General features: G+C 38.1%; 3 protein-coding genes across 6 annotated transcripts in view; 2 read left to right on the top strand and 1 right to left on the bottom strand.

The window, feature by feature from the left end:
• Nucleotides 1–249: 249 nt before the first annotated feature.
• Nucleotides 250–16,625, bottom strand: LOC118822445 (deoxynucleoside triphosphate triphosphohydrolase SAMHD1-like). Of its 2 annotated transcripts, XM_036591503.1 has the most exons (16): nucleotides 16,424–16,625; nucleotides 13,794–13,860; nucleotides 11,775–11,847; nucleotides 11,360–11,520; nucleotides 10,401–10,516; nucleotides 10,217–10,287; nucleotides 8,609–8,764; nucleotides 7,834–7,934; nucleotides 6,528–6,636; nucleotides 5,721–5,812; nucleotides 5,177–5,292; nucleotides 4,270–4,409; nucleotides 3,452–3,541; nucleotides 3,087–3,191; nucleotides 2,400–2,537; nucleotides 250–1,711 (listed from the first exon to the last, which is right to left on the bottom strand). In XM_036591503.1, the coding sequence occupies exons 1-16, from the start codon at nucleotides 16,524–16,526 to the stop codon at nucleotides 1,550–1,552; spliced, it is 1,800 nt and encodes a 599-aa protein (XP_036447396.1). In that variant the 5' UTR covers nucleotides 16,527–16,625; the 3' UTR covers nucleotides 250–1,549. The 2 variants fall into 2 exon arrangements, with proteins under 2 accessions (XP_036447396.1, XP_036447397.1); XM_036591504.1 differs by lacking the exon at nucleotides 250–1,711 and having other exon boundaries at nucleotides 2,399–2,537; nucleotides 3,439–3,541.
• rbm10 (RNA binding motif protein 10) overlaps nucleotides 15,860–26,654 on the top strand; it is a 60,206-nt gene continuing 49,411 nt past the window's right edge. Inside the window, exon 1 of the mRNA XM_036591502.1 lies at nucleotides 15,860–15,868. The gene's annotated coding sequence lies outside the window, so the exon portion shown is untranslated. The remainder of the gene's footprint in view (nucleotides 15,869–26,654) is intronic.
• rhoac (ras homolog gene family, member Ac) lies at nucleotides 18,363–25,973 on the top strand. Of its 3 annotated transcripts, XM_036591507.1 has the most exons (6): nucleotides 18,458–18,480; nucleotides 19,644–19,717; nucleotides 20,572–20,727; nucleotides 22,301–22,421; nucleotides 22,960–23,090; nucleotides 24,982–25,973. In XM_036591507.1, the coding sequence occupies exons 3-6, from the start codon at nucleotides 20,572–20,574 to the stop codon at nucleotides 25,153–25,155; spliced, it is 582 nt and encodes a 193-aa protein (XP_036447400.1). In that variant the 5' UTR covers nucleotides 18,458–18,480; nucleotides 19,644–19,717; the 3' UTR covers nucleotides 25,156–25,973. The 3 variants fall into 3 exon arrangements, with proteins under 3 accessions (XP_036447398.1, XP_036447399.1, XP_036447400.1); XM_036591505.1 differs by lacking the exon at nucleotides 19,644–19,717 and having other exon boundaries at nucleotides 18,363–18,480; XM_036591506.1 differs by lacking the exon at nucleotides 19,644–19,717 and having other exon boundaries at nucleotides 18,422–18,480; nucleotides 20,542–20,727.

The raw sequence follows: 26,654 nt of genomic DNA, 5'->3' as shown, positions 1-26,654 counted from the left end.
TGCTAAGCTGTGCCTGGATGGCTAAGAAAGTAAGACAGGGCTTAGTGAAGAGCATAATGATTTTGACTGGCCATAATACAGTGACAGCACTCACAGAAAACAAATCAAATTTCTATTACTATTTTAAAAATGCAGCTTAATAAATTTTGTCATCATTTGATTGGTGGGCCTGTGATCAAGCAGTGTTGTGGTGGTCTTTGCAGCTGTATAGACAACAACAGGCTATGGCAACATACAAACACACATTAATTCAATAAAATCTGGTGGTAGCCAGAGTCTGCTTTATTCATCACCTGTGGCCCAATACAGTTTGCCCCTTTACACCCATTACCATCAATACAAAATACCATCAGCTCTTTTCAAACATCCTTAAATGTGCACAAAATAAATACACACACCACTGCATATGACCCTCTCGTGACCTTCTTCCATCTTCAAAAAAAAGTGCATAATCTTCAAATGCAAACAAATGAAAAAAAGCATTTTAGTGCTGAGACTGATGGTGGTGGAAAGGCAAAACTGCAGGCTTGTGAAGACTCTAAAGCAAAAAGATGGAAAAATCAAACTTAAATGCTTATATTGCAAATATTCAAGTAACAAAAAATAAAAATAAAAAATAAACACAGAGCAGTCAAACACAAACTCAAACACTTTAAACGCAATGTAAAACACTCAAATACATTATCACTGTCATTCCACAAGCACTGCTCTGCTTAGTAACTCAACAAATAAAACACAAAAGTAAAATGTTTAATATTGAGGTTAAAATGCAGCTGTTTTTTTCCCTGCAGTTGTTGGACAATTTTGAGATTGGAATTACTGTATTAGTCAGGGAAAACTCAAAAGCACATTTCAGGCAGCAGTAAAGTGGCATAAAGCCAAAACACATTCACAACGCAGCATAAACAGGAGGGTTGTTCAAGCTATAGATATTTGAGCAACTTTCCAATTTGGACAAGCTCAATGATGCTGTATGTCGGTGTGATTCAGAGACAGAAGAACATACATGATAAGGAGCATGACCGACACAATAACATGATAAATTCGTGAGTATCCACTTCCCTGAACTCAAAAACTGAGAAAGAGCTACAATATAGAACCAAATAAAAGGAATGCAAAAATAAAGTGTGGGATAAAATGTTTAAAAGGAAATATTCTGTCTAATCTCAATCTGCTGCGTCTGTAGCACAAGATCAGTTATCAAAGACAATCATTTCAACATTTTCCTGGAAAAGAAAACCTGCGGACTCAAAAGATACTTTTAAAAAAAACCAATACACAGTTACTGTCTATTTTCTTGCATTTTTCGTGCATTTTGAGCCAACAGGTTGCCTATTTTCAGGGAAATTATTGTCCATGATATTCAGCCGTATGCTACAGACATGAAAGACGATTGAAGAACTTTCTGGAAGTCAGCTGGAGGTCTGATTGTTTTATAGTAAAGGCTGCATCTTCCTCTGACTGGTAATAAATAGAACTACTGCCCTCTGGTGGTTGAGATACAAACAGAATGTACATCATTCCCATCACCATCAGAGGGCGCTGTGCTTTAGCTGTGCTTTGCCTTCTGAGCATTAAACAGGTTTGTTTTAACACTCTGTCCACCATTCACTGGCATTCGGTCTCGTCGTCCACCTTCATCACTGTCATCATCGTCGGTTTGCCAGTCCCTCTTTAATGGAGTGAGTTCTGGCGCTGTGACATCACCATCCTGGAAACAAGATTAAAGCAATAGTTTGGTGGAAAACCTTAATTTCCCTCTTTGCTCTAAATGTAGTCAGTCAGCCAGACGTTTTGTGCTTCCTCTTTAGTTTTAGCACTGAAGCTACGAGGTAATGTAGCTAACAAGTAGCTTATTAACAGTGTTCCGATGACGTCACAACTGGCTGCCACCATTTTGATCAGCAACATCAAATTAATTTAGCAGTGCTGTGACCGTTTGTAATGAGATAAAGTCATAATGGATCCAGCAAAAGCAGTTAAATGTGTTTTTTAAATGATAATTTCATTTTTTAAAGCATATTAACTTAAATATTTTAGTATATTGCCCTGATTTTATTTGATTTGTTGCTGTAGTGATGAGGCTAAAATCTAAAGATTTGCCCATATTATTTCCCAACAGCATACTAGCACACTTCATAGTATGCAAAACATAGTGCATATCCCATTAGAAGTGCACTCATTAGTGTAGTAGGAGAAGTGTGGTTTGCGGCGCAGCATTAGATCAGCCAGTGAGACGCGTTCAACAGCTGCTATGTTGTGCTGCTTGTTAAGAGAAAAAGGTATTGAGGTATTTGTTGATTAAGAATCCATTTATTGAGGTAAATTAATGCATTTATTGAGGTAAATTTAATGTTTTTGATAAACTTTAACAACCTCATGCAGAAGGTGAGAGCTACCTGAGGTTTGGAGAAGTTTCTGTTCATGCACCACTGGACAAAGTACTTCTTGGCGGCCTCTAAACTCCTCTCGTCTGTCTTCTTGCAGTAAACTCTGATCAGCTGCTCAGCAAATCTCTCCGGGAGCATCTTGGAGACCTGCAGGACGTATAGAGGGCGCCACGTTTACTGAGGTATTAATGAACCGGGTGTCGGTTTGGTGGAGAAAGTTCTGAATGGGCTTGTCTGTAGCATCAAACATAGCAGTGATTAGTAGCAGTAGCATTAACATCACCCTTCACTGAAACTAAGGGGCCCAAACACTGAAAAACAGCCCCAGCCCATTATCCCCCCTCTACCAAACTTTACTGTTGGCACGATGCATTCCGGTAGGTAGTGTTCTCCTGACGTCCACCAAACCCAGATTTATCCACCAGACTGCCTAATAGTGAAGTGAGATTCATCACTCCAGAGTACGTTTCCACTGCTCCAGAGTCCAGTGGCTAGCTCTAACAATTTCATTCACACTCAAGTTATAAGCAGTGTTTCAGCCTGAATTGCTTTATGAATGATGCATGATACAAAAGAGCTAATCAAGAGAAGAGACATCATTTACGTATATATCAGTCTTAAAGACACAGTAACAAAAACAGCCTGTTTCATTTAAGGGGTAAAAAGAGGTTGAAAAATGACAGTCTGAGAATGTACCTGATTCTTGCGGATCTTGATGGCCTTATTGGGGTCGTTCTTACAGTAGAAGTGGACGCTGTTGATGGGATTTTTGTCCTTCATGCCATAGTCCATATAAATAACCTGTAAAAAATGTTTAAATAAACTAAATAAAGTTAAATAAAAGTGGGAGGAATTTCCAAACACAATTTTAAACAGCAATCAAACATTATTTAATTAACAGTCAGCTCTAATGTGAAGAAAATGGCTTTTTGGTGATGTGACAATTGCGTACTCTTCTGCCGGTCTGTGCAAAACGCTGCTAAGCTGGCAATAACAAATCATTCATTTTTAACACACCAGTTCTTTTTACACTAAAAAAATGCAAAACCTTTTTTCCTTACGCTGACTTCAAAATCCTCAGGCTGCAGATCCACTTCAGTGCCGTGAGGTTTGGAGTCGGCCACCTCGCTGGACCACTCTAGCAGCATTTCCTGTAATAAAATCATACAATAACAATAAAATAAACAAATAAAGGTTAATTATTACTGATCTGACCAGGAAAATGTGACTGCTTATTAAATACAGTTAAACACATTAGTTAATACTGCCATCAAATGTATGAGTCAGACTTAAGAACATTTACTAGCTGCTAGAAAGTACAAAGCATTAAAAATGATTACCAACAGAAAACAAAAAAGTCAGTTAAAGAAAGAATGTTATTAATGCTATTAGCTGGTGGTGCTGTGCGCTAATGCTAATGAGGATTTCATTAGAACTATCCCTTAACTAAGTGCTCATAAATACCAGGATAAGATAAATATATATAAGGACAAGTTCTTCATGATTTTTAGAACTGGTTGCCACACCTAGATTAAAACTGTATCCCGGTCTTTATGAGCACTTAGTGAAGGGCTAGTCCTAAATACCTCAGTTATTTAGATTGGAGCTCATTTCTCTTTAGGTTGAATGAATAAATGACTCTAAATGTAGGTATTGTGATATAAACTGAGTCTGTTCTAGTTTCTCATTAGGTTGAATGAATAACTGACTCTAAATGTAGGTATTGTGATATAAACTGAGTCTGTTCTACAGTTTCTCATTAGGTTGAATGTGATTTTTACCAACATTTTGCAAAGCTCATCCAACTTCACAACTGAAGTTATATATAACTTGTTTGTATGGAGAAGTCAACTGATATTAACTAGCCAAGATCTCTCACCTGTGAAACATTGAGTTGTGACTCAGGTGTGGTTTGACCCACACATTTGTACAGTCGCCTGCAGATGATGTTCTGGAGGATGGCCTGAGCTTCAGACAGTTCAGGGTCGGAGGAGTACAGGATCTGCTCAAAGATGTGGTCTGTGGAGGGGCAGAGTTCAGTATTAGGGTAAGTAATGAAGTCAAGGTGCCAACACAATAAAACTGCATTCACACATTTACAAATTAACATAAATTTACTGGCCACTTTATCAGAAACCCCTCTCTTGTAGCTCCACCTTGCTGGTGTACAGGTAGAGACTGCAGCCCATCTGTTGATGCAAAGTTTGTGTTAGTCATCCTGTAGTCTTTAATCAGTGATCAATTTCTGTCACTCTTGGCTGGATCTTTCTGGGTGGTGGTCCAGTCTCAACCTAGCACTCCCGCCAGCACTACACACATTACCATGTCAGCGTCACTGCTATGCTGAGAATAAACCACCACTTACATAGAGGAAATACAAGCCAGGTATGCCTAATAAAGTGGCCAGTGAGTGGACATACAAGGTTTTTCCGATAAAGTGGCCACTGGGTGAAAGCACAAGGTAGGTGTTTCTCATAAAGTGGCCAGTGAGTGGATATACAAGGTGTTTCCAATAAAGTGGCCAGTGAGTGGACATGCAAGGTGTTTCCCATAAAGTTGCCAGTGAGAGAAAGCACAGGCAGGGGCTTCTAATAAAGTGGCCAGTGAGTGGACATACAAGGTGTTTCTAATAAAGTGGCTAGTAAGTGAAAGCACAAGGCAGGTGTTTCTAACAAAGTGGCCAGTGAATGGACACACAAGGTGTTTCCAATAAAGCGGCCAGTGAGTAAAAGCACACGGCAGGTGTCTCTAATAAAGTGGCCAGTGAGCATATGAAATTAGCTGACCTGTGAGCTTGGTGTAAGCCTCCATGTCCTCTATGGCCTCTGAGATTTTGTACATCTTTCCTGAGGAACCTCTGATCTGAATGTGAGGATCTGCCTTCACCAAGGCTTCTGTTATCCTACCAAACACAGACACACACACAATGATAAACCCTTTTTTCAGCAAGCTCCATACTCCATACTCTTTTTGCATATATGACAACAGATGTTAATGGACATATTAAGACTATTCAGCTTGATTTTTGAAACTGATTTTTAAAAAATGTATCCACCTAAATTCCGCCTCCAAATGGAGCATGACCCCAATGTATTAATGTAGTCCAAGAAAAGTCAAATTGGTCAGAATAATGCAGTCTAATCTTTATTCATATTACATTTTTTAATCTATTTGTGTGTTTTAATATATTTCACTCATAATTTTATATAGTGTCACACATTATAAACCCAATGCAGATTTTTTTGTCCATATCATGTATACAAAAGATATAAAAGAAAATTTATCTTTAAATTTGAGCAGCTCATTTTGAAAGGTGGTGATGATACTCACATAACCTCAATGATGTTGCCCACTTTGTGCTGGTAGGCTCTGCGGTGCAGACAGTTCCGCGTGTGAAACATGTCATATAAATCACCTACTTCCTAAACGAAACATGATTTTTGCTCAAGTGAGGACGGGAATAAAATGCAAAACAAATATGGACAATTAAGTTGTTTGAATGCTGAAGAGAAACAAGTGATCAATTAAAAAAAACTGTTAAATTGTGGACATTTATGTATATCAGACTGTCTATTACACTCTAACAAACTATTTTGGCAAGTGAAATCATTAAATCTAGCCAATTATACCTATTTTTTCTCACTGGCTGTGTTTACATGTGATTGGTTGAATTCTTTCTGATTACAGATTAAGACTGAGGTGTTTCTGTGATCACTCTACGTCAGATTGTTAAGTAGAGTGCATATAAACACCTCAGTCTTAATCTGTAATCAGAATATATTTAATTGGATTGCCAAAATTCTTTGCATGTAAACACACACACACACACACACACACACACACACACACACACACACACACACACACTTTCCAAGCCGCTTATCCTTCTGGGTCGCGGGGGGAGCTGGAGCTGCATGTAAACACAGACAGTGAGAAAATACATACTGGACAAAATGTCAGTATTTTTCTCTGTTATCAGCTTCAGCTTGTTTTGTAACCCATACTTGAGTGTCAACAGTTCTACAAACAGTAAGATAAATGTTCTGCAGTTAGCACTGAAAACATCTGGTCAATAGTAGCTGTAGCAATCTGAATGCATTATTAATACAATAACACAGAGTATGTCAGTTATGGCACCTTGTCTCTGGTACAGATGTGCTTCTTCCCCTTCACCTCACAAACTCGGGCAAACTTGAGGAACCGGCGATAGTCGAAGTTGTTCTGGATGCCCAGGTGGTAACAGTCTCTGTTCATCAAGAAAGGAAAAAGACAATAAGCAAACGAGCCGGCTAATGCAAAGTAGACTTCTGCTACCTGAGCCAAGCCTGACAGGACCCAACAAACCATGGGGCTTAGGGTTGATTTTGCACACGGTAGAGTTATAGAACACATAAATGCTCCGGAATTTGAGCAACATGGGCCTGAATGAAAGTGACAAAAAAAATGCCGAAAGACATTTTGAGAACATTTTGACCAAAAAAAAAACCCAAAAGATTAAACAGGACTTCAAAAATAAATTTAATGAGAAACTCTCCCCATTTTAAGCAGCAGATCAACAGTAAAAATGTATAATCTCTGTTCATGTGGAGGATTGAGAGGAGATACAACACCCAAGAACTTCTCCACTACAAGTTTGAGAGCACTGGAAAACACAACTACTTCTTATTATTATTTACTGCATCCACCTAGCAACCCTCTAGCAACACCCTAGCAACCACCTGGAACACCTTAAAAAGCACACTGGACACCATAAAAACCACCTAGCAACCCTAGCACTCCAGCTAACACAACCACCTTAAATGACTATGAAACACTGAAAAACTGAAAATGGACAGCCACATTTTTGCCAAATATGTCCAATGAATCTTTGAAGAACCATCTTTCTTAAGAGTGTATGTAGATATGAAGGGCTCATTCTAACTTAATGAAAACACAACAAATCGTATTTACATCTGATTATACACTAATAAAAAACGTAGTTTTGTTTAACGTGTTCCATTTCCGCTAAACGATCCCCTGAATATTACATACTGCACCTTTAAGGCACATTAATTAAGGGTAAAGGGAGGTTGTAAAATGCTCATGTAAAAATTAATTAACTTTTTTTGGTGCATAAATCTACACAAATGTTATAAGTGGAAAAAAATAAAATGTAAGAAAAATGTTGGACATAGGCCCTTTAAAGGAGCTCTTTAAAGAAGTTCAACATCCAGACACGCTTTTGGTCATTCTCAAATTTGTGAAATTGCTCAATTACTTACGAAATCTTATTAGAAACATAGTTACGCTGATAAGCCAACAACAGAAACAACAGAAAAGTCACCGATACATCTTTAACAATGGACGTGATGAGCTGAAGACTTTACCTGCAGCACCTATCAACAGCAGTACAGTACAGACACATTTCAACATCATACATACTTTTAAAAAGCAATGGACTTGCCTTGCAAAATAGTCCCACTTGTCCACATCGATGCCATTTCTTTTATTCGCCACAATCTCATACAAAAAAGACTTCTCCTCCGATCTGCCCTTGTACGGCCACTGAAGTACAAAAGAAAACAAGATGAAGTATGACATTTTTACTCAAGTATAAAAGTAAATGCTCATAAATGTAGTAAAAAGGACAAGTATTATGTAAAAAATCAATGCTAATTAAATTTTTTAAAAAGATATATTGTTACATAATGTACATATAATAACACTGTGCCATGCGCCCGTCCCCTGGCCCAATGACAGCCACGAGAGCTGGCAGGAAGGCGGGGCCAAACCCTGATGCGAGGAAAGTGGAGAGAGAATGAGATTTGTGAGGGAGTGGTGGACAACACATAAGTCCTAAGCCCCGCTTCCTGGTGGCTAAGCGGGGGCAGTGATGATAATGTGGGGCAACAAGCTCTCTTTCCCTCTCGGCTCAGAAGCTCACGCCTTTAAAAAGAGCTGAGAGGGAACAGAGAGAGGAGAGGAACGACCAGCAGCAAAAACTGACGAGATTAAAAGCTCAACTTTAAGAAAACGACTGAGACGTCTAGTAGCCACAGAGAGGTGACCAGTTTTGGTATCGGTTTGAAATGGCTGCTGCAGATGTTTCTCCTGCCTCCAGCGTCCCTCCTGATCCCAGGGAGGCACAAGCCGTGCTACCAACATCACATTCATATTTCTAACAGTGCAAAGTCCCTCATTACATCACCCTGGAGCGTGATGTAACAGTTTAGGAGTACCTTACTGCCGGAGGCGATGCTGTCCAGAGGTCCTGCGATTTGCTCCTTGATGAAGATGAGGTCACACGGCAGCGAGAGGCCGTACTTCTCCATCACAGGCTCCAGATTATTCACCTTCACCAGGTGGTCAAACATCTGCACTGAGGCGTTCTCATGCTGCACACAACATGTACATATATATAGCTACGAGACCAGAAAGACGTCTGTTTTTCTGGAGAATGTTCAAAACCCACTTCTGACGATGCATCAAAAAGGAGGAGCTTCTGGAAAACTGCTTTGGGGTGGAATTTAGGAGGTGCTTGCTGGAGAACGCAGAAGAAAGTCAGAAAGCTAACAAGCATGTCTCACCTGTGAAGGCTGCAGTAAGGCAACATGTGTAAATGTAAAGAAGTTTAATTAAATTTTACATTTCATTACAAAGTCTGGCATCACAGTGTATCTGAACGCAAAGCTGTTTCTACTGTTTTTGAAACTGTTTTGTGCTACACTTTTAAAAAAGATGACTCTTCAAGGGTCCTTTTGTAAAAGGTTGTATATAGAACTGTGGATACTCATTAAAAGGTTCATTAAAACTGATTAAAAGGTTCTTTGCATTGTGAAAGGGTTCTTCAGATTGATGTACAATGTGCTGTAGATGGTTCTATATAGCACCAGAAAGGATTCCACTAATGTTACAAGCCTTTTTTGGTACTATATAGCACTGTTTTTGCTAAGAGTGTAGAATGTAGTTACTTAGAAAACAAAATGGTTCTATACTGAACAAGCCTTTGCATATTAAAATGGTTCTTTGCATTGTGAAATGGATGTTCAGAGAATGTACAGAGAATATAGCACCCAAAAGGGTTCTTCTATTGTTATGATGTCAAGTTGTAACAACAGAAGAACCCCTTTTGGGTGCTATATAGAACACTTTTCATAAAGGTTCTATATAGAACCGTCTATAGCACATTCATGCACATTTTCCATCAATCTGAAGAACACTTTCATGATGTAAAGGACCCTTAATCATGAAAAGGGTTCTTTGAGTGTTCATGGTTCTATATAGAACTGTTTTCTTTACTAAAACCCCTGAAGATCCATTTTTTTTTTTTGAGAGTGTAGTGCATAACAGTCTGAAAGACAGTGGAAACAGCCTCGCATGTAGATACGCTGTGATGCCAGACTTTGTAATGAAATGTAAAAGTATTGTTAATTATTGTTAATTACCATGGTTAAAAACCATGTGTTAGTAACGCCCACTCAGACCACCTCTTATAAGCTTGAGTGATCACAAGGAGCCATCAAGGTGTACCTGTGCACTGGGACCACCTCCAGTGACTTAGCGGCTGAAAAAAGCCTGCCTCAGTTAATGTCACTGTTGGGAAGCTGGAAAACACATTTCAAATAGTCTGTCCCTAAAAATCCAGCCTAAAGCAGTTCCTAGAAGTTCTCCTACCTTTTCATATATCACCAAAAGGGGGTTTACTCGTCTCTCGTCCAGCCGCAAATGCAAATAAAATGCAAATATGTCTCTTCCAAATAAGCCATGTCAACATTTAAGATGCAAATATATTTTACTGTCTCACTTGTTCATGCGGGAAAGTCATATATATGTTATTCAGTTCTTACCTTCCAGTTCATCTCAGGCCGGACTTTAGGAATAAACATGCCATCAAACATATGAGAAAATGGACCATGGCCTGAACAAAAAAAAAAAAAGTGAACTATAACAGAATGCACCACAAAAAAAGAGAGATATTTACATACAGCCTGAGTTTCAGGGCAGAAATACATTTAGAAAGTGATTCTTTACCTAAATCATGGCAGAGCCCGGCGATCTGAACACACAGGATGTCTTGTTTGCTTATGAGGAGCTCAGGCTGTCTCTCATTTAGAGCTCGAACAAGGCAGCCTGCTAAATAGCCGACCCTGAACAACACAACCAAAAATCCGGTAACCATCAGAATCCAATGGATGAGAATATTCAAAACAGTTTAAAAAAAAATCATCAAATCTCATAAAGAAACCGTTCAAAACATTACATTTACCCTAAATGTAGTTGTTCAGCCAAGACATGTTTGGTGTTTCAAGACTGCTAACATGTTATGAAAGCTTTGACTACAAGGTCTTGCTTATGCCAGGGGAATTCCACTCATTTTTTTTTTTTACATTTTCAGTATATTTAAATGGTTAAGATGTAAACGTAAGATGTAAAAAATGGTGGACGGATACATAATATGCAGGGTGTTGTGAGGCAAAATAGTCCCCAATGAAACCTTTCAGGTTATTTCAGATTTTCCACTATTTTCCCATCATCAACATTCCATATAAATCTCAGAAGACACGTGTAGGTTCACTGGTGGTTTTGGATAGTAAATAAAATGTCTATATTTGTGTTGTCATGGTAACCCCTGGTTCCTATCACCACCACTGTAAAGACATCTAAACCATTTCAAACCAAACCACTCTGAATCACTCTGATCACATCGCAATGATGGAATTATGTAACAATGTTGTACTATTTCTGCTAATTACCATTTGTCTTTTATTTGTATTCATATTTAAACTTGTCTGCTATGGAAAAGTTTGCCCAGATGCATTCTGCTTATTAGTTACATTAGCCTTGTAGCTTCAGTGCTATAACTAATTCTACTTTCATTTCTACAGACTTGATTATGTGAACAGGACAGAAAACATTCCTAGAAATCTGTAAATGTTTGTCACAGATGGCCAAACGAGTTGGGTTAGTTTTAACGTTCGGTTTGTCCTCACCCTACTGAGTGTTCGAAGCGGTTGTGTGAAGCTCCAGGAAACACCAGGTATGTTCCTCCGAGCTGCTTGATGTGCCGCAGCCTCTGGAACTGAGGAGTGTCTATAATACGAACCAGCAGAGGATGGAGCTCAATGTGGCCATGGATAGGGTCATTAAAAACCTGAGGAGCAGACAGCACAGCTATAAACCTCCAAAGAGGAACAATACACCAAAGCACAAGAGGAAGTGCTGAGGAACACTCTAGTGTTCAATATGGAGCTGCAAGAAACCACTCAGCACATAGACTACAGACAACAATATTGTCCATAAGGATTTTAAAAAACCCTCTATGTTATATTATGTATGTTGAAAAATTTGCATTGCCCAATCCTATTAGTTGCTTTCCAGTCAGAAGCAGGAGAAGTTTGGGCAAACCTTCATGGGTTCATTCGAAAACTGCCAGCATTTCTGGAGGCAATGGAGGAGCTGTTGTCTGGACTCCAGGGACCTGATGGAGGTGCAGGAGAGAACGAGGGAAATCATAATTATGTTTAAAACACTTTGGTTGGTTTTATGTACCAAAAACAGTCACAATTCACTTCTACATGATCATTTCCAACCTTTCTTTATCCCTTGCAATTAAACAGGCTGTTTCCTGTGTCCTTAAAACTTATATGTAAATGTGTTCTGTTCTGATTGGCTGGCCTGTGTTGTGACTCATTCAAAAAGCAGTCCAGGATAAAATGTGGAACAAAGTGTTAAGCTGGTGCTGAAATTCTCAAGGCTATGGGGAGAACAATAAATGTGGATTTTTTGAAAGCTGCAACGATCCACTGCATTCCGGTCAGGAACAGTACAACATTTAATCATTTTCCCCAAAACGTCCACCGCAATATCTCTGAGACAGACTACCTGCAAGAACAACACTCCACATCACTTCAATGGGAAAAGACTATCCTTCTGTGGGCTGAATGGGCGAGGCTACATTATATATATATTCATCCTGAAGAACGTGTGAGGTCAGACACTGATGTTGGACAAGAGGGCCTGGTTCACAATCTCTGTTCTTGTTCATCCCAAAGGTGTTTGATGGGGTTGAGGTCAGGGCTCTGTGAGGGCCAGTCAAGTTCTTCCACACCAAACTCAACCAGTCTTGCCTTTATGGACCTTGCTTTGTACACTGGGACACAGTCATGCTGGAACAGAAAAGGTTCTTCCCCAAACTGTTCTCACAAAGTTCGCAGCATAAAACTGTCCAAAATGTCTTGGTCTCCTGAAGCATTAAGATTTCCCTTCACTGGAAGTAAGGGGCCTAGACCAACCCCTGAAAAACAACCCCATAGCATTATCCCTCCTCCACTAACTTTACAGTTGGCACAATGCAGTCAGACAGGCAACGTTCTCCTGACATTCACCAAAACCAGACTCATCCATCAGACTGATAATAAGCGTGACCGGTCACTCCACAGAATGTGTTTCCACTGCTCCAGAGTCCTTTGGCGGCGCGTTACTCCACTCCATCCGACGCTTGGCATTGTGCATTTTGATCTTAGGCCTGTGTGTAGCTGCTCGGCCATGGAAACCCATTTTGTGTAGCTAGCATGCAGATCTTTTGCTGATGTTGCTTCCAGAGGCCATTTGGAACTCATTAGTCAGTGATTCAACAGAGAATAGGCACTGTGCGCTTCAGCACTCTGCGACTCGGTGAGTTTGCGTGGTCTACCGCTTCGTGGCGGAGCTGTTGTTGCTCCTAGACACTTACATTTCACAATAATATCTCTTACAGTTGACAGGGGCAGATCAAACAAACACACTCAGTGAGTATTTCATTAAACCCACCTCCTTGTATCTACTCATTGTCCATTTTATCAGCTCCACTGACCATATAGGAGCACTTTGTAGCTCTAATTACAGACTGTAGTCCATCTGTTTCTCTGCATACTTTGTTAGCCCCCTTTCACCCTACACCCAGCAGCACTGCTGTGTCTGATCCACTCGCACCAGCACAACACACACTAATATGCCACCACCATGTCAGTGTCACTGCAGTGCTGAGAATGACCCACAACCCAAGTAATACCTGCAGGATCCTGTGGGGTCCTGACTACTGAAGGGTAACAAAGTATGGAGAGAAACAGATGGATCAAATTTAAAACCCTGATGCCTACAAAGTAAAAAATGGACCAGCCCCTCCCTTCATGATGGTGTGTCTTAGTTAAATATTTGTCAGTCTGTATGTTTACCCGTTCTGATCAGTATAAATAAATAAATAAATAAATAAATGAAGTGATTCTGTTTCTAATATGTGTCTGTTTCTCTATTTCCAAACCTCTCTTTGAAAAAACCCAGTATTATAGTTATGATCTAACACCCAGTTTATCAAATTAATCCTTCATTAAATTAAATCACTGATGGAATTGAACAAAACTGCTACAAACACAAACACAGACTCACTCTATGCCGAGCTTCTGCAGCTGAACATCTGTGAGGTTGCGGAGCTCCATTGCTCTGAGGTTGTTCTCTGTGAAGGGCAGTTAAAAAGACTGTTATATAAAATCCTAGACAAGCATTAGACCTAATTACTGCAAAACAACCAAACTGCTCGGACACAATAATTATACTGCACTGCTGCAGTGCAATAAACAAAGCACAAACATCACTGGTGTGAAGAAGGTTTTTCTTCGTCTACAGTGCTAAAAAAATAAGTTTGGGAGGCAAATATTTCCAGCTGACGAGAAGGAAAAGGAGAACAAAGCGAATGATTCAGTTTAGACAACCTTGAGACGGAGGGCATGCTGATATCTCCTATATCACAGAAAATAACAGAAGCGAGAACACGACCCATTTTCCTCTGTCTCTCCAAGCAGACCTACCAGAGAGTGCAGACTTACACTGTTCACTCTCACAACTTAAAGGGAAGCTCCATTGATTTTTCAAAGTTGCATTCAGTGTTGGAGATGTCAACAGAGTCATTCAGAGTGGTTTGGTATGAAATGGTTCAGATGTCTTTACAGTGATGGTGATAGGAACTAGGGGTCGCCATGACTACAACACAAATATAGTCATTTTATTTACTATCCAAACCCACCAGTGAACCTACACAAGTCTTCTGAGTTTATTTGAAATGTTAATAATGGGAAAATAGTGGAAAATCTGAAATAGTAAGTTTTCTTTGGTGACTATTTTGCCTCACAATGCCGTGAGGGAGCTTTTAGAGGCATTTAGCTCTAGGAACTCTAGGATACAGATGTCCAGAAAGGTTAAATACCTCCAAAAGCTCCTCACAGAAAGCTATTACATAAAATGGTTGTGAATACACTGCCTGATGTCTGAGACACTGTTTTACGATAGTTTTGAGAAGGTTTTGGTCTTAAAATCCATTCATGGTGGAGGTATACATAATATGCTGGGCGTTGTGAGACAAAATAGTCCCCAGTGAATTCAGGAAATAACAGTATTGCCCAAACAAAATGTTTAGGTTTGTCCTCATTAGTTTCTGAGACATAGGGAAAAAGGGAACATGACCTTAAATTTTTACATTAAAGGGCCTACGTTTTCCTCACTTTTTTTTCATAAAGAGTTTCATGTAGTAAGTAAACACTGTTAAAGTGTCAAAATGTCCCTGGCCACAGAGTCCAGGCTTGGAAAATAAGCTACGAAAACAGCCAATTCTGAATAAACTGTTTTTGTGACATCATAAAAAACAAATATATAAAATATATCTGCAGTTTAGCTCCACAGTGAAGTTATACGAAGTGTTTCAGCATAGACTGCTTTTTGAATCAAGCACAATAGAGGGCCACAAATCAGAACAGAGCTCATTTACATATATCAGTCCTACAGGCACACTAACAAAAACAGCCTTTTTAATTCTAAGGGGACAAAAACAGACAGGTAAAAATTATGATTTACTTATTAGATCACAAATATTATAAAAGTGGACCACTGTGAAAATATTAAAAATATACAGTATGTGGGCCCTTTAAAGGGAAATTTGAAAACATCTGCATAATGAAATATTCAAATCCTATAATTTTCTTATATTTAATATATTTAATCAACATTCCACATAAGCCTCAGAAGAACCATGTAGATTCACTGGTGGTTTTGAGAGCACAAATAATGTCTAGATTTGTGTTGTGGTCAAAATAGAGTCACTAGTTAAATAATTACTTTTTAATAATAAAAAGTAACATTCTCACTATATTGTTAAAACAAGAAAACAAGTAAGATTGTAAAACTGTCTGCCAATATAGTGAGATTATTTCACTTAATAATAAAATGACTAAAACAAGTGAATAAGTGTACAAACACACACACACGCATGCACAGGGACACAGATCAGTCATAACATTAAACCCACCTCCTTGTATCTCCACTTTGTAGCTCTACAGTTACAGACTGTAGTTCGTCTGTTTCTCTGCATACTTTGTTAGCCTGTTCTTCAATGGTCAGGACCCCCACAGAACAGGTACTATTCGGTTAGAGGGTCATTCTCAGCACTGCAGCGACACTGATGTGGTGGTGGTGTGTTAGTGTGTAGTGTGCTAGTGTGAGTGGATCAGACACAGCAGTGCTGCTGGAGTTTTTAAAAAGCTGATAAAATGGACAATGAGTGTAGAAACAAGGAGGTGGTTTTAATATATATTTCGATTTTATACATATATACAAACATATATATATATATATATATATATATATATATATATATATATATATATATATATATACTATATATATAAATATAACATATATATAATATATATATATATATACATACATATATATATATATATACACATATTAATACGTGCAACATAAGTTAAAATAAATAAAATAACCACAAACATTAGCTATTTCTAAAGTGCATCAACATGTACAGCATTTCTAAGGGTGGGAGCCTGTAAACCATACAAATAAACAAAGTAAATGAAAGTGAAACTTGATTATTTAGCCCCGCCCCCTCTCACAGCTCTATACTGTAACCTTATATAAGTCTCCGCACTCCTGACCTCGCGCTCCCACTGGCCCCCACCTGGGCCTGGATGCTGCGCCTGTAACCCTGTGCAAACAAGTATGCGTACCCCTGAGCTCGTGCCGCCGGTGCGTGTTTATCTCCCCGCCGCGCGAGCGCTTCTCCGGTGTGACGCAGTCCATCTCCTCCCGCGTGCGCTTCCCGCCCTCCATCGCCGCCAAATTAATGATATTGTAATATTGTAATATTGATCAGATTTGGAGAGCGAGCGCCTCCACGTCACTCCAGCTCCGCTCTCTCCGGCTTTTGCCTTTTCGGCTCTATTTTTGTCTTTCGCGGCTCAGACCGCAGCCCGCCGGCGCCCCCTGTTGCAGCGGAGTATCGCACATCATTAAAGGGCCCATATCCTACATTTCTGTTGGAGATGTACATGACGTCGAATTTGGAATAATTCACTAGGAGAAAGAAGAATTTTTAGATAATAATTTATTAGTTCTAAAATGATTTATTAATTGACAACTCTATTGCATTCCTCAAAGAACTGCTCTTGTTTTATGATTGAACATGAGAAAAGAAAACAAGCACTGAAATTCTTTATCCTGGTTTCTATGTATGATGTGATTTTAAAGCTATAGGTTTATTGATGAATTTTTATTTTTTTATTCATTAATTTTATTTATTTGAGATGATTTTGTATTTATTTTGTTTAGCTAATTGCTCAGTTTGGGTATGTATATTTCAGAATTAATTGATAGTCACAGACAATTTAATTGATATTTGATTAATAGTACATTAATAGCTGAAGATAAGTTTACAGTGATACATGTAAATGGTTTCTGTTCTGATTGGCTGTGCTATATTTTGCCTCAGACCAGGCTGGAACACTCCTTATAACTTTAGCATGAGCAAAATTGCTGCGGCCTGAATAGGCGGATATTTGTAAATGTGTTGATTTTCGTGATATCACAAAAACATATGACTCCAAAACAGACAGTGTGGACTGGGGAGAGAATTTTAAAACAGCATTAACATACTACATCAAACTCAAAAACTTATTTCAAAAACTAAGGAAATGTAGGTTTTCTGTAATACAAGCTCTTTAAGTAATATTATACTGATAGAGAAAAGGCATAAATGAAGCTGATATTTTATTTTACTGACTTAAAGCCATAAGCCAGTCAAGAAAATATAGAGCTGTCATACTAAAATTAATAACCATGTTCATATTCAACATTGGATCAGTGTAGTGGTAGCATTATTCACCTCTTCCAATGTTACAGCTTCCTAATCACATCAACCGCCACCACAAAAGCCTTTATCATGTAATTAATCACCAAACCTCATAGAATGGGTTTGCAATAATAAAGTCTGTTTTTGTGAAATAAGAGACTTTTCCAGTAAAACTCCCACAGTGCTCTTATGCTATAAATAAGATTAAAAACTAAATTATGTATTTTTGATATTTAAGTAAAAATCTGAATAACAACTTTTGTAAGTTACAATAGTTAATACTAGTTAATACTACTACTACTACTAATAATAATTATTATTATTGTTAATATTTATTATTATTATTATTAATGATAATAATAATAATAATAATAATAATAAACTATCAGACTCACAAAGTCCTTGTTGTTGTAGCTTTAATCCACAAGTCACCTACAGTAAAACAGAGTCTTTCATTTGAAATGTACTTTCAATTTTTACAATTTTTAAATTCAAATGTGAAGGGCTTTTATTTCTGTTAATTCATTTTTAATAAAAAAAAATTATAATAATTCTTTAAGTTTACACATAATCATTTTAATTACGTTTAAATTTAAAATTAGATGGGCAGATGAACAACTTAAATCAGAAAAGTCACATATAGTAGAAGCTAACCGCCTTTTAAAACCACGTCTTTAATATTAAATGTCATTTAAAGAAATAATGTGTAGGACTTTTATTTCAAAAAATAATTTCATTTCAAATGTAATAATGCTTGTTTAATTTTACATGTAACTATTTTAATTACGTTTAGATTTAAAAGTAGACTTAAAGCTTAGCTTATTTTATTTATTTTATTTAAGTAATTTATTATTTATTTATTTATTTATTTTTGTATTGAGAGCTGTGTTGTTATTGCGGAGTGCTGAAGGGCAGGAGAACAGCGATAAAGAAGCGGTAAAAACACGCATTTAATTTCATATTTATTCACATTTCTCATGAATAAACTCTCATTTATTCGGTTTCGTACGCATAACCGATCCATTGTGTTTATAAAATCTGAGTTTTATTGTTGTTTATTCCAGTCTGAGAGCAAGTTTTAGTAGTTTTATACTGATTAGCTTTAGCTTTAGCTTTTCTTTCGCTGAGCTAATGCTAGCGGTTTTGCCGTTAGCCAGCTGGTATTAGCAGCCGGTTTAGCCAAACATAGTTCTCAATTTCACTTCTCTCAAAGGCAGCGGAGCGTAGCAGAGCCTTCTAAAATGTTAACCAAGCGTCTTATTATTTACTAGTTTAGCTTAAAATCCAGTACTGAACACGTCATGTAGCGTTAGCGACGCTGGCTAACTTTTCAAACTTATCTAACTTCATTTTTGAGGATGTTTGGTCACGACAAGCCGCATATTTAGCAGATTTAGCGGGTTGTTATCGTGTGGTAAACTATTTTAAAGCATTTAAAAGAATATTTAGGGCTACTCAGCTGCTCAAATGTCAAGGTTCTGGTTATTTTTTAAACAGTGAGTTTGAATGTGTCGTTCCACCTTAAATGGTGCAGCGGTTATATTCTGGCTACTGAGTCGCCGGACTGTAACTGCTGCATCATTTAAGGTGGAACGGGAAATTCTAACAAGAAGCCGAATTCAGCTTCGTTTTTGTATGCGATTTTTGACAAATTCGTGACACAGTTTCATATAGTTTATCTTATTATTAACAAATGTCTCCTGTTTATTATATTATGTAATTTTTTATAATTTCAATACAAGGATTGAAATTCCCGTGATTCCTATCACTACCACTGTAAAGAAATCTGAACCATTTCCCACCAGACCACTCTGAATCACTGTTTACATCTCAGCAGTATAATTCTGCAGGAATTTTGGAAATACCCTTAAAGTAATGCTGTTTACTGAAACAGACCCTTGAAGTCCGTCTGTATTGGTTGGTACCTTCCTTCTGTAACACATCTGATTCACGGTGCATCCACTGGTAATTTGCTTTGTGAGTTAGGTTTGTAGTACCTACACATAAATTCGGGATACTAAAGAAACAGCAGCACAGCAGATACTTAGCTACCATTTGTGACATTCACAACTAACATCTTGAAATATTTTTCTTTTCAGAGGAGAAATTTCACAGGAGGAATTACAGATCATACTGCATAATATGTAGAAGACAACTGTTATACCAGCACAAAGTAAAACGTTTAACATCCCGGCAGCCACAATTGTGATGCTTTTTACTATTATTATTACTGCATACATTTGACAGCAACATATGCATTTCATGTGACTGATCGCATTTAAATTTAAAGTGCTGAGTGGCTATTGGCACCATCTTTTGACTTGGTTGTCATGGTAACAGCCAAGCTTGAACACCAAATTAGCCAAAGCACCAGGCAAACCTCGCCCACTTGATGTGGGCAATCAGATATTGTCATATACCATATATGATCATATACCACATGAAATACTTCAACTCCATGACAATATATAGTGGGGTCCAAAAGTCTGAGACCACTTTGAAAATCTGGATTTTTTTTGTATTTTAACCTGGAAATAAACAATAGAAAGTTGTAGTATTTTTAAAAATGGAAAAGGCATAAGTAATATGAAGATGAAATATTTAACATTCTGCACTATTTCTAGGTCCTTATTTAAATTTAAGCAAATTTGTGACCGTGTTGAGGCCTTCGTACAAAAAGGGGATTGTTTTTAGTCTGATCTGTCGTGTTCATATGACTCTTAGGTGAGTATGATTTGCTGATTGGAGACTTTTACACTAACCTATAGAGTCCATGCAGCTCAAACGTTAACATCAAAGCAAAAAGGGGACAAATGCTAAGACATTCTGAAATTCACGTAAATATTTCATGAATAATATAAGGTTCTAATTTTCCCCTTAAGTTTGTTATGCTTATTACATAATTTGTAATGAAAAAACTCATGTGGTGTTTGCGTTTTGTTTTTTAGAATTTCCTTGATCACACAATCAGCCCCTGCAAGTTAATAATAAATGCAGCGTTCTCTGTTTTTCTTGATCTTTTTGCAGATGGCTGCTATCCGCAAAAAGCTGGTGATCGTGGGAGACGGCGCCTGTGGAAAGACCTGTTTACTCATCGTCTTCAGTAAAGACCAGTTCCCTGAGGTGTATGTGCCTACAGTGTTCGAGAATTATGTGGCAGACATTGAGGTGGATGGAAAGCAGGTAAAAAGGGATTTCGGATTAAAACACTGTTTACTGAGTCTGTTTACTTTAGTGGTACATGTATTTGTGTACCGAACTGTCAACGATACGGACATCACTGTTCGATACATGCAATCATACAGAGAATATGCTGTAGCCTATGCACAAAGATTGATGCATGTCACGCGGAACCAAATTTCACAAGCAAGAGTTCCACCTAGAAACCTTAAGCTGCAGACCATTAACAAGTTAGCAACATGCAATGCTAAGCTTAGCTAGAGACCTAACCTCAAGCTGATGGGTGTCTGACTGACAGCGTGTCTCATTTAAGGGACTGTTGCTAGGTAGAGCAGCATCCTTAACATCTAGCAACAAATGTGTCAGGCTGTTGAAGATTTAGAATGACAGCAGCATCATAACCCCTGAATTTGAGGTGTTTGAAAAGTGAGGAAGGCAGCTATCGAGGTAGATAAAAAGGGATGGGATTTTTTTTAAACACAAGCTAAAATTAAATGAATGAAGCAAGACTTATCCTGGTCCACAGCCTGCAGTATTTTTGTATCTGTGAAGATTCAGCACAAAGCCTTACAGATTTTTGTGTTTTCTGCTCCAAACTAAAAAATCACAGCTTAAGTTGAACGATCACTGTGCACATCAGTTAACGTTAATGACTTTCCCTATTGAGTGTAAATGACCCACTACAGGCTGTAGCAACTTCCTCAGAGGAGGAGACTATAAGACACTATGTGGAACAAACCGTAACTTGCACTACTGTCACAAAAATGAAAAGAACCTAGCCTTAGCATTTGGGGGTTTTTGTTGCTTTTTTCTGTCGTACTAAACCATAATGTCCAGACTACGGTGTGAACCGAACAATGACTTCTGTGTACCATTACACCCCTAGTTCACATGCACACCAATATTTGTTATTGTTACTGGATTTCTCTTACTATTAAAGTGGCCGTGCAAACAACATGCTCTGATTTCTTAGATCAGATTGAAGCTGTTGTCAGATTTCTAGAAGTCGCATAAAGAGGCTGGATTTTCTGGAAACAGACCTGTATGAGCACACATATAATACAGTTTTTTTGTGTAGCAACAAAATAGGAAAGGTTTTGTTTAGCTAACACAGCGGCTCCATGTTTCTTAAAGCTGGGGTAGAGCGGAGTCTCAAACATAAGGTGTGGGTAATGCTGAGAATTGGAGTGGTGGATTGCTCATAGGTTGCTGGTGAATAAATCTGCTGCTGTTTAAAGCGCGTACTTTTCAAGAACAATTTTCACATGTAGTCCAAGAGCCGAATAAATTTTTTTTTCACTAAAATTCTCTGGTTAGCACTACTTTGCACTACCGCAAATGGATAAATGAGGCGTCATGGCAGCCCTAATGGGTTTTCAGGAAAATTGTGGATATAATTAATTGTTTAATATGGCTGCAAATACTGTTTTTAGTTGTGCTAATGTATTTAGTTCGTGTTTAAACATAACAGTGAGTCATACTGAAGTGGAATAAATGTTGTAGCTGTATTGCCAGTGTTTATTTTTATTGTTGTTGTTGATGTTAAAATGATTCGGTTTTCTTTTATGTTTTGCAGGTAGAGCTTGCCTTATGGGACACTGCAGGTCAGGAGGATTATGACCGGTTAAGACCGCTCTCCTATCCTGATACTGATGTCATTCTCATGTGCTTTTCTATTGACAGTCCTGATAGCTTGGGTAAGATGTCATTATTAAAAGTTCTCATGATTATAGGTCAGCTGTGTTCCACAGTCTGTATCTGCTGCCCTTCACTCAGCCCCACTCCGATAATGCTTCTTATCTTCTACAGTTACGCTTCTGACCACTTCATCAGAAACCCCTCCCTTGTAACTCCACCTTGTTTGTGTCCAGTTAGAGACTGTAGCTCATCATGATGCACAGTTTATATTAGCCATTGTCTATTTTTTTTTTTTTAAATCAGTTGTAAATTTCTGATCATAGAGGTGTTCTTGTCTGTATATTTTGGGTGATGGACCACTCTCAACCTAGCTGTGACACTGACACGTGTTAAGAAAACAAGCCGTGCTGGTTTAAAATGGCCCCTATGTAGTGGATTTATAAAGGAAGAGCTCCTAAGTGGCCAGTGAGTGGAAGCACAAGGGAGGTGTTTCTAATAAAGTGGCCAGTGAAATAAAGTGATCGTGTAGGGTTTCTTTGAAAGGATAAAATGGTGAATAATCAGTGTTAATATTTTCCATTTGGTTTTATTTCACAGAGAATATTCCAGAAAAGTGGACACCAGAGGTGAAGCATTTTTGTCCAAATGTTCCCATCATCCTTGTGGGCAACAAAAAGGACCTCCGTAATGACGAGCACACTCGAAGGGAGCTGGCCAAAATGAAACAGGTATGCTCACTTCTTCTGTCTTTTATTCTTTTATATGGTGAGTGTTTTTCAGCTGAGAACTGCAGCATTATGAGTTCATGCTCCTGTTTGGTCACATTATGCTAAACATATGGCCTTGTATGCAAACACAACTGCTTTGAGCTGTGTGACCTGATTTAATGCATTGTTAGGTTCTAAAATCATCTTACCTGAAAGTTAATGCAACATTAGTGCAAGCTGCATTCTAAGTATTGCAGAAAGTGATCAGTGTATAAACAGACACAAACTCTCTGTTCTTCCTCAGAATGATTCATACATGAACCTCACTTTCTATTTTGTCTTTCTGCAGTATACACCTGTGGAAATGTATATTATAGCAGATTATTATAGCAGATTCAGTTTAAAGACATTCTGATGTCTAGTCTGTCGCTCCCTATAGTAACATAAAAATGCACATTGAGCATACTCCTTGTGAGCTTCCTGGTATTAACACACAGCCACACAGTCAGAAACAGTATTTTCATTCTTAATTTTATTTATTGTTTGCTCGTCATGAGAACTTTTAACGCAGAGGCAATTGTATGGATGAAAGCAGCAGATGTAATTTTATCGCACAAAAAACTTCACAGTAAGTCTGACATGCCTTTAATAAAAAATGAAAAACTCTGAACTAAACCCATCGAGTAGTATTATTTTTATAGCCAATGTGACCAAGAAGATACGGACACTGGGTTTTAGCCCATTCCTTAAACAAAAAGCTCAACACTAACTCTCACAGGAGCTCTGCAGCAGTGCTGTGTGGAGCTTGAGACTCAGCTCAGCTCAGAGCTCTAAAAGGAGCCAACAGAATAAACTACAGAAGGTGAAACAGCATGTTTACGTTTTCAAAAGTAAATGTTCCTGACACGCTATTAGGGCTGCTTGCAGAAAGATTTTGGCAAAAATCATAATCTAATATGTTACTGTACTGTAGTTTAAAGTGCAGTCAGTCAGTTTGTTTGTTTCTTCTTGTACTTTTTTTTTTTGTTTAGGTGATTCACTGGATCTGACAGTACATCAGTGCACTGTAACCTGCATGATATTTATGTGACTTTACTTATTTATTCACTTGCGCATTATACCTTTTAATGCATGTTTTATTATATTCTTATTAGATATCTTGACGTCTATTTGTGTCTGTACAATAATGTACAGTAATACTTTTGCTCTTGTTTTGCTCTTTACTGTACTTTTTGCTGCTGTAATTCACTACTTTCCTTCAGGGATTAATAAAGTGATAAACTGTCTACCTATTTAAACACAATTATTTTGGTCAATATTGAGATCATGATTATTTAACACGATTGCTCATTGATTTGGAAACATCATGCATTTATTGAACTTTTAAAAAAATGTTTTTTTAATAGTTGATTTCCTTTCATTTTAAACATAATTTGACTGACAAAATATAGGAAACGGGTGCGCTAGATTTATAACACGACAAAACGATAATATCATTGTGAAACGGAATAACAGTAATTGTTTTATCTCGATTATCTCGTTTTTGTAATTGAAAATAAAATTTGATTAATTGCCCAGTGCTACACAGTGTGAAGAGGCTGTATGGGTTGGCGCCCCCTCTGGTGGAAATGGAAACTGCTGTAGATATAATGAATTTGTGTCTGTAATGCACTTGTGGTCATAAATAATACAAATGTATGATAATTATCAAATTTTTTTTTAATCAGTGTTGCTAATCATCCCAGACCTAATTCAGTTTGGTTTAAATTTATTTGTATAGCATTGATGTAGACCCGCCAACATCCATTTTAAGTTCAGTGCGGGGGATGAATTCAAGGTAATCTTGTTTTATTGGTTCTAAAGCCCCCTGTTGGACGGTTCTAATCTGTATCTCGCTTGTGTCCCTCTGCAGGAGCCCGTAAAACCAGAAGAAGGGCGAGACATGGCCAATCGAATCAACGCTTTCGGTTATTTAGAATGCTCAGCCAAGACAAAAGACGGTGTGCGAGAGGTGTTCGAAATGGCCACCAGGGCGGCGCTGCAGGCGAAGAAGCGCGGCAAGAAGAACGCCTGCCTGTTATTATAGAGACGGGTAAAGTGGAGGGTTTAACTCGGCTGTGGAGGCGGAAGAAGTAGGGGGAGGGGGTCAGGTCTGCTTTCCCATGCTGATACACCTGAAGCATCATGGGAAATGTAGGGCAAAGCCAAGAGAAACCCTGAGGCACAGTTAGCCTTTGTGGGATGACCGCATTATTTGTCATCCCTGCAGCCCAGAGTGGGTTTGGGGGGTTAAGACTTTTCCTCCGAGGTTTTGAGGTTAGGCTTTTAAAGAAACAGTCTGAACAAAAATGCTAACGTTGCTAACAGTGAATGAAAGCGAATAGCTACCGGTTAGCGTCATGCACTGATTATGCTAAATGGTGGCTGCTGGCTTCATTTCATTCTGTTAGCCATGTTAGCACATTTGATTGAGCTGTTACTTTAATAAAAGACTCCATAAGTAAGATTTTTTTTAGTTTTCTTTCGTTTTAGCCCTGAACTCTTGGCCCAGTCGGTTGTCGTAGATTTCCCTCCACTGTCTTCTTCAGCGACTGTTTCTGCGTGTCGGACAGGTTGTACGTATGTTTGTACATGTGTGTATATGAATGCATGTGGTCACCATCTCTTTGTAAATGAGTGTATTTAGGCGGCTTCTCTCAGTTTCTGTGTTTTTCGTGCTCAGCTAAAGTCGAGGTGGGTCTTTTTCATCCTCTTTGGCCTCCAGCTGCAGCCTTATTCCCCTTTTTCCAAGCTGATGTCTCAAAGGATTCTGGGCTGTAAAACATTTGGCAGTTTTGTGTTATTTAAAGCATATGGTTTTTTAAGCATTGCATTTAGAAAATAAAATTTAATGGAAAAAGCTAACAGTTTTCTTTCCTGTTTTCTTTTTACTGCTGTTACTATTATTAAAAATCTAACATTTTGCTGTAGCTGCTGAAATCTTTTGTCAGAATACAATAAACATGCTGACTAAACAGGGGAGAATGGACATGCAGGCTCATGAAAGCTTGTTTGATAAATAATATGGTGAGTGTGACAACTTGAACAGCGGCAGATTATAACAATAAAGGGAAATTTCTTTGATTTTTCAAATTCTCTATAATTACATGGTTAAGACAAACACAAGTCATTCAGAGTGGTTTGGTGTGAAACATTTTGTTATAGAGTCAGAAGTCAGTGGTCTACTTGAAAGAAAATTTTGCTAATTTTTTTTTCTGCAAAATTACAGTTAAGATGTAATCAGAGTTGTTCAGAGTGGTTTGGGGTAAAATGCTTTGTTCTAGAGAAACTCATCAGAATCAGAATTGTTGACAGTAGTGGTGATAGGAACCAGACGTCCAACTCTAGAAGTTCACTCACAGGAAGTTATGACATATAATGGTTATGAATACACCGGCTGATGTCTGATACATTGTTTTATGGTAATTTTAAGAACATTTTGGCCTTAAACTCCATTCATGTTGGAGGGATACATAATATGCAGGGCGCTGTGAGGCACAATAGTCCCCAACGAAAACTGATTATTTCAGATTTTCCACTATTTTA

This window comes from Colossoma macropomum, unplaced genomic scaffold (assembly GCF_904425465.1).
Source record: "Colossoma macropomum unplaced genomic scaffold, Colossoma_macropomum, whole genome shotgun sequence".
NCBI lineage: Eukaryota > Metazoa > Chordata > Actinopteri > Characiformes > Serrasalmidae > Colossoma > Colossoma macropomum.
This window is presented reverse-complemented; position numbering and strand designations above follow the sequence as displayed.

Excerpts from the sequence above, each read along its gene's own strand:
- LOC118822445 (XM_036591503.1), bottom strand. The coding sequence starts at position 16,526 with ATGGAGGGCGGGAAGCGCACGCGGGAGGAGATGGACTGCGTCACACCG. Across the intron at positions 4,410-5,176 it reads GGCTTACACCAAGCTCACAG|ACCACATCTTTGAGCAGATC; the intron begins GTCAGCTAATTT and ends GCCCCTCCACAG. Across the intron at positions 1,712-2,399 it reads GAAACTTCTCCAAACCTCAG|GATGGTGATGTCACAGCGCC; the intron begins GTAGCTCTCACC and ends TCTTGTTTCCAG.
- rhoac (XM_036591505.1), top strand. The coding sequence starts at position 20,572 with ATGGCTGCTATCCGCAAAAAGCTGGTGATCGTGGGAGACGGCGCCTGT. Across the intron at positions 20,728-22,300 it reads TTGAGGTGGATGGAAAGCAG|GTAGAGCTTGCCTTATGGGA; the intron begins GTAAAAAGGGAT and ends TATGTTTTGCAG. Across the intron at positions 23,091-24,981 it reads AGCTGGCCAAAATGAAACAG|GAGCCCGTAAAACCAGAAGA; the intron begins GTATGCTCACTT and ends GTCCCTCTGCAG.